Source organism: Notothenia coriiceps, unplaced genomic scaffold, assembly GCF_000735185.1.
Source record: "Notothenia coriiceps isolate Sejong01 unplaced genomic scaffold, NC01 NC01_scaffold00019463, whole genome shotgun sequence".
NCBI classification, from domain to species: Eukaryota; Metazoa; Chordata; class Actinopteri; order Perciformes; family Nototheniidae; genus Notothenia; species Notothenia coriiceps.
This window is the reverse complement of record NW_011352164.1, coordinates 4,666-11,343: the sequence shown is the minus strand read 5'-3', so window position 1 is coordinate 11,343 and position 6,678 is coordinate 4,666. Positions and strand designations below refer to the sequence as shown.

The 6,678-nt window shown below is 38.6% G+C and overlaps 2 protein-coding genes across 2 annotated transcripts in view; one reads left to right on the top strand and one right to left on the bottom strand.

The window, feature by feature from the left end:
- Positions 1-2,399, top strand: part of brf2 (BRF2 general transcription factor IIIB subunit) — a 7,073-nt gene extending 4,674 nt beyond the window's left edge. The window contains exon 5 of the mRNA XM_010778812.1: positions 2,103-2,399. The gene's annotated coding sequence lies outside the window, so the exon portion shown is untranslated. The remainder of the gene's footprint in view (positions 1-2,102) is intronic.
- A 155-nt stretch (positions 2,400-2,554) lies between these two features.
- prlhr2b (prolactin releasing hormone receptor 2b) lies at positions 2,555-6,439 on the bottom strand. Its single transcript, XM_010778810.1, has 2 exons — positions 5,733-6,439; positions 2,555-3,682 (listed from the first exon to the last, which is right to left on the bottom strand). Exons 1-2 carry the CDS (start codon positions 6,146-6,148, stop codon positions 3,052-3,054), a joined length of 1,047 nt encoding a protein of 348 aa, XP_010777112.1. The 5' UTR covers positions 6,149-6,439; the 3' UTR covers positions 2,555-3,051.
- Positions 6,440-6,678: the final 239 nt, after the last annotated feature.

The following is a 6,678-nucleotide window of genomic DNA, read 5'->3' as shown; positions in this document are numbered from 1 at the left end:
GTGTGTGTGTGTGTGTGTGTGTGTGTGTGTGTGTGTCCAACAAGGTGTTTTGGGGCAGCATAGACAGTTATTTTCTGTGTTAGAGTTTTACTCGCTACAGGGTGTACTTTGAGGGTTTGTGACTTTGCAGACCGTTTACATGCAGAAAAGGCTATAACACACAGGGGATGGGTAATAACCGGAGAAGTATGACATGGGACCTTTAAGAGCTCTTTGACAAACTGGGAAATGCTTCTCTTTTTCTTAAAGGAAGTGTAAGAATAAGTTGTTTTTGTTTTGCAAATCATCCTCATCAAATTGTCTGATATGAAAATATTTCTCAACTAGGATGTCTGTTGAATCCCTTCTTTTCTTTAAATGTCACCCTTACATTTTGGAATCTAACCGTAAAGAGAGCACAATTACTCATCTCTGAATCTATTGAGTTATCTGCTTCAGTTTCAGGGTTCTGTGTATTGCTTGTTGGCTCAATGTCACACTGACATGGTTAACTGGGACACTTGAGCCATCATTAATGTTATTAGTAAAACGTACCATTCCTGACAAATCAAGAGGTCCACTTGTAAAAAGGTCTATTATACCGAGCCAAATTAAGCAGTATTGTGTGGATTAAATATCTGCTTAGCAATGAGTAATTTCATAACGCATAAAAACATATCAAAGATACTTCTTCTCCATTACGGATTCACAAGAAATGCCAGCATAAGCGTGTGAATAATACCTGTGAATGATTGCGCTGTGAAATCCATCTTTTCAGAGTACCGGTAATAACCTCCTTTCATTTCAAGAGTATGTGATGAAAGTGACAAATCCTTCAAAGGAAAAGCGCAACTATGTCATGCTAGATTAATTTCAGCCCCTGAGAATTTTTGAATATATGAACCAGGATACTAGGTAGATACTGATTCAGTGCTATCCTCTACAATGTTAAAAAGCAGCCTCTGTACGTAAAGAGCACGGAATAAAACATGCAGGTGACATTCAGGAAATACTCACCTTGTGTTTTACAGGCCTTATTTTATGATCAAATATTCTAATTTGATGAACAGGAACAGAATTGTGCAGAATTGGACTCTTTTCACAGGCTCAATAAAATTAACATTCATCTGCAGGAAATGAACGTCATTGTTGGCAAGCACCTCGCCTGCTAAAACAATCAATAAATTCTAACTTTGTTTCAATGTCCTAAACTCGTCTAGTGGATATGCATAAAACACTTCTGTCCTCCCCGTTATTTAATTAGTAAATTCAGCCTTGAAACCACACTGAACAAGTCCGATATAATTAAAAGTACTCATGCGGTCACATTGATCGAAGCAGAGAGGTCATTGTACATCTGTATTTTTATTCCACAGTGTTTTGTTAGTACAGGAGGATTTTCTTTGCATGTCACATCATTTACACAATGTACACCATGATGTGGTCGACAGTACAGTACATACAGTGTGCACTCAACATTTAAATCACTTCATAAAGAAAATGTTGATGGGAGAAGATCAAACATAAAGGCACATTTGTTTTACATCCGCACTGCTGTAGATGAGGTTTAATCATTTTAGTGACAGTAGCACTTAAAAACTAGTCGACTTTGTTGAGTTATCACTGCTGCAAAGATAAATCTGTCCCGTCTGTTTTCAGGAAGAGACAGATGTCAAAAGAGAGGATACAGAAGAGGTGACATGACGGCTGTTACATTAACTAAATAATGGAAATGGAAATCAGTCTTGCACATATTAGATATAATCTCAAGAAGCAATCAAAATGAGGCAGGTAACACAGACAGACACAAGCAACAGAGGTGTTTTACACCCGTTCTACAATTCTTTCTGAAATAATGAGCTCAATTATAATGTCAGGGAGCATACTCATCAACCACAGGCTTAAAGAAAATGAAAGCCCAGGGGTGCAGGTTAATAAATGTAATTTATTCCACAGGAAGGCACACCAGGATTAATTCTGTGAGCTGGTGGAAAATTCACATCTGCAGCGAACATATTCAAACACAATAAGACCAGGCAGGCTAATTTTCTATTCATATCCAATACAGCTACACTTGAGTTCATCATGCATATCTCCTATCTTTTTTTTCTATGTCATTTCAGATTTGTATCGGCATCCATTTTAAAGGAAGGGACAAGCACGTTCTCGTCCTTATATAAAGGTCTGATATGCAGCATATGTACAACATCATTAAATGTTTCAGATTCTCAAGGATTCATGTTTCTCTATCAATTTGTATTGATATTTATAGATTTTTCAGAGTAGGAACATTTTTGTAGTGTTTATTTCGTCAGGCTTTTTAAAAATTCCCCCTGCTTAGGACAGCCGTGGCCAGAATTATTAGTTTGCAGGGTTGACCATTGTTACGTTCCCATTTACATTACTGATCTCAGCGTTTCGAGGGAATTTTCTTCAAATTTGGCAAAAAAGTCTAAGTAGGTGGTGACTACACAAAACACATTTTAACCATAATTCAAACGGTTGGTAATTATTTCAATTCCACACAAATGTCTTACACATTTTAAATGATGACATTTTGGACAGTCATGGATGTAAACTCCAACTTAATTTTCATTCAACAGCAAGAGAGGAATTTTGATCCAACAAATGATTGGTCTAATTTTCGAGAAATGCAATGCAGTAAATGATGCTCCAGTTACATCATCTGCTCTTGAGATTCATGGAATTGGCACATGGTCATGAACTGTATTTGGCACATTCATGAACCCATTGTACAAGATGTATTGCTGGTTTGCGATAACATCGATATATTGTCATGATCCACAGAGGATGAGCACCAGTTGACCCCGTCAGTTTTTCTTATATCTCAAACTGTCATGGAGAGATAACCTTCAAAATGCCCCTTTATTCTTCATAACAGATTGACCTTTGTTCCAGAGCCACCCCCTGCCAACAGGCCATCTTGAATGAATAATGGCTGAATTGTATTGGATTTTACTGGTGGCCGTATTTCAGTTTGATCTAAAGACTCCACTTGCACTCCAGATGAGAAACCTACCTACACTGATATAATAGCAAATGATCAGGTAATTACAAGACCACACTTCCACAGTTATTAGCCGGCACTCCAATGCGACGATGGCACTTGAACATCTTCCGTAGCTCGGTGCGGAAGCGGTCGTGTAGCCATGCGTACAGGAAGGGGTTACAGCAGGAGGAGCTCATGGCACACAGGTGGCACAGCAGTTGGATGAGTAAAAAGTAGCGCTTGTTAATGAGGTGGATGTCTATGTCTCGCAGCACATTGAACACATGAATGGGAAGCCAACACACTGCAAAGGCCGTCACCAGGAGGGCAACCAGGCGGAAGATCTTCCTCTTGCGAGCCTGTTGAGCTCCCGTCTGGTTTGGTGTCCGGTGGCCAGGAGCGACACACTTCTTCAGTTTGACAGTGATACAGAGGTAAGACACACAGACAGCAGAAAGCGGTAGGACGTACGTGACCAGCAGGGTGCTGTATGCATAGGCACGTCTCTCTTTCTCTTTGTCCAACCAGAATTCCTCACAGATGGTGAAGCCTTCCTCTTTGAACTCCACATGATATGTGTGTGTGATGGCGGGGGTCACCAGGCCGCAGGACAGCAGCCAGATGCCGGTCAGGACGCAGGCGCAGGTCGCCACAGAGGTACGCTTCTTCAGGGGATGAACTGTTGCATAATATCTGCAGTAATGAAAGAGCAGGCTTTAATAATAAGGGGAACAAAACGCATGACTATCATCCAATGGACAATTAAAGCATGATTTATAATGACCTGCAGCACAATTCTGATTCAAATTCCAATTAGCTTATGAATTGCTAAATGTTAAGTTGAGTTAGTATTACTGAGCAGTGTATTAACTCTATGTTTGTTTTTTTGAAAAACTAAATAATAATCTTAATAAAAAACCTTATTGTTGCACCTTTTATTGGGGGGTAAGGTATGCAACACATTGTGTGTTACATAAAGGCAACACAACTATTAACAACAGAAATTTAAATGTCACCTTACAGCACAATATTTTAAAAAGGGAAAAATCTTTTTAATTTTTACACTTTTCAAGTTTCAAGGTTTCAAGGCTTTATTGTCTTTTAGGTTTTGGCTGAGGTGTTTATAATTTGAAAGCAGTGGAGAAGTAACAAGCCAAGACAGTTTTGCAACTGTTGTTTTAAAAGCCTCCATCTACGATGCTCTCTTGGTCACTGAAGGAAGAGAAATCAACAATTTACATGCAACACTGCAGGAAGCTTTACTCAGGCTGTTTGAGTTTTCAGGCTGTTTGAGTTTTCAGGACAGTGATCACAGATCTAAGGCTGATGGGATGTGTCGGCAGCACATACCTGATTTTTTCTCCTGTGTGCAAAATATAAAGTTGGATAATTGGATTTTCTTGATCTGATCCCATCACACACACACTGCTGCACAGTTATTTAGCATTCTGTATTTTTTTATGAATTAACAAATGGATTTAAAAAGCTTAGTTAAACATTAATGAGAGTTTCCCTTACAGTAGGGGGCTATGTATTTCTGAATGATTAATGTGTGATTTGAATATTAATCAAAGACTCTTAATACATGCATCCGTTACATGAGCTAACACAAACCTAATCATTTATCAACAAATCAACAAAGCATGCACTGAATCATGATGATTCATTCTAATTCATTAAGCATAATTAGCTACACTTATAGTTACTCTTAAAGTGAGGGTCACTTCATCAATCCATCTCCATATCCTTAATTTCCAAATTAGTATAAATTAAAAGATTATTTTCAATGATTACATTTCCTGGAACAGTCTAATTTCTTAGATGTCAGTTACACTCCAATCACACTGAGAAGAGAATGTGAACTTAAATGTGAAAAAAAGATACAGTATGGAGGGGGGATCTCATCATTTTGTTGTGTTAGTCTGTTGTCCTTTAATCAGAATGGTCTTTAATAATATAACAATACATGACACTTATATTGCACTTTTCTAAAAACTCAAAGACGCTTTGACAGAGAGTAAGACAAAAAGAACGAAGAAAAATACATAAAGAGATAAACAAAACAGAAAAGATGAGGGTGGGGGGGTCAAAGTTTGAATGCAGTGTTGAACAGGTGGGTTTTGAGGGATATTTTGAATACGGTGAGGGAGAAAGAGTAGTAAAGAAGAAGTAAAGAAGTATGCGCTTCGAAATGTACTTAAGTAAAAAGTACCCATAACTAGCAGCTGTTTTAAAGAGTACCTGACCTCACTTTATATTAATAGAACAATACTGTCATTGTTAGCTAATGAATGTCTCCATTCTGAACAACTGCAACATGACAACGTTTTCATTGGTCCCTCTTCTTTAGAGAAGACCAGGAAATGATGGATACACGGATCGTGTTCAAATCAATAGACACGCAATGACTCTAAATAATAATGATCACGCCACCAAACACACATTCAAACTAAATTAACAAACCTGTTTTGAAAATGTAAGAAAAAGAAAGTAAAGGTTTTTGTGATAAAAATTTAAGAAGTAAAAGTAAAAAGTCGTCAGAAAAATAAGAAGTGGAGTAAAGTACTGACACCAGAAAAATGTACTTAAGAACAGTAAATAAGTAGGATTTGTACTTCACTACTTCCCACCTCTGCTTTAGGTTTAAATCTGTCATTCAAGACATTCTCAGCCACTATGGCAGTGCAATCATGTTACATAAACCACTCATATTTGAAATAATCCAAATGTCCCTTCTGCTTACCTGTCCACAGCAATAGCAGTGAGCGTGAAGACTGACACGTAGACTGTGACCGGTTGGATGAGGAACACCAGGTAGCACATGGGGCCTCCGAAGACCCAGCCGTGGGGGTTAAAGGCGTAGGCCAGAGTGAAGGGGACGCAGGTGACACACATGAGCATGTCAGAGAAGGCCAGGTTCCCGATGAAGAAGTTGGTGACATTGTGCATCTTGCGGGTTCGGCAGATGACATACAGGAGCAGATAATTCCCAAAGACACCCACCACCACCACGAGCACGTAGCAGGGGATGATGAGGGGCTTGAACGTCTGCAGGAGAGCCACATCTGCAAACTGGGAGCTGAGGTTGGTGGAGCTGTTCTGCACCGCGACCTCGTAAACATGTCCGCCTGTCTGTTCTGCACTGTGATTTCCCTCCATGGCAGCAAAGCTCAATCTGCCAGTACCTGATCTGAACAAAACACATTAGAAATATGTTGCAGCTATTAGGAAATAACAGAGAACTTTTCCAAAGGTCAAATTAGTAATAAATGTTAGGATGCATGCAAATTTACCTGTAAACAACTTCATGACATTTCAAAAATGGAAGAGTATTTTTTAATAAGCATGCTTTTACCACCAACAGTCCTTTATCGGTGAAGAGTGCTTATAATTATAAGGTAAGTGAATAGCTAAGTTGAGCAATGCGTACATTTTGCTTCCTCCATGATTGTGTAATTTGTAAATGGAAAATGTGATGGTTGAGTCTGCATATAGTGATGTCGGTTTTTCATCAATTTTACATGACTGGGTTTCTGGACTTTTAAGCATTTTATACGGTTGGTTGAGAATGAGTTATATTAGCGATATGTCACAAAATGCTTTACAGTGATCGATTCTACTTTATCTCAACACAGGAGAAGAAGAGTGACGTCTTCACTTTGATTTTAAGCTAAGTTTGTTACATTCTA

Excerpts from the sequence above, each read along its gene's own strand:
- prlhr2b (XM_010778810.1), bottom strand. The coding sequence starts at position 6,148 with ATGGAGGGAAATCACAGTGCAGAACAGACAGGCGGACATGTTTACGAG. Across the intron at positions 3,683-5,732 it reads ACTGCTATTGCTGTGGACAG|ATATTATGCAACAGTTCATC; the intron begins GTAAGCAGAAGG and ends TCATTACTGCAG.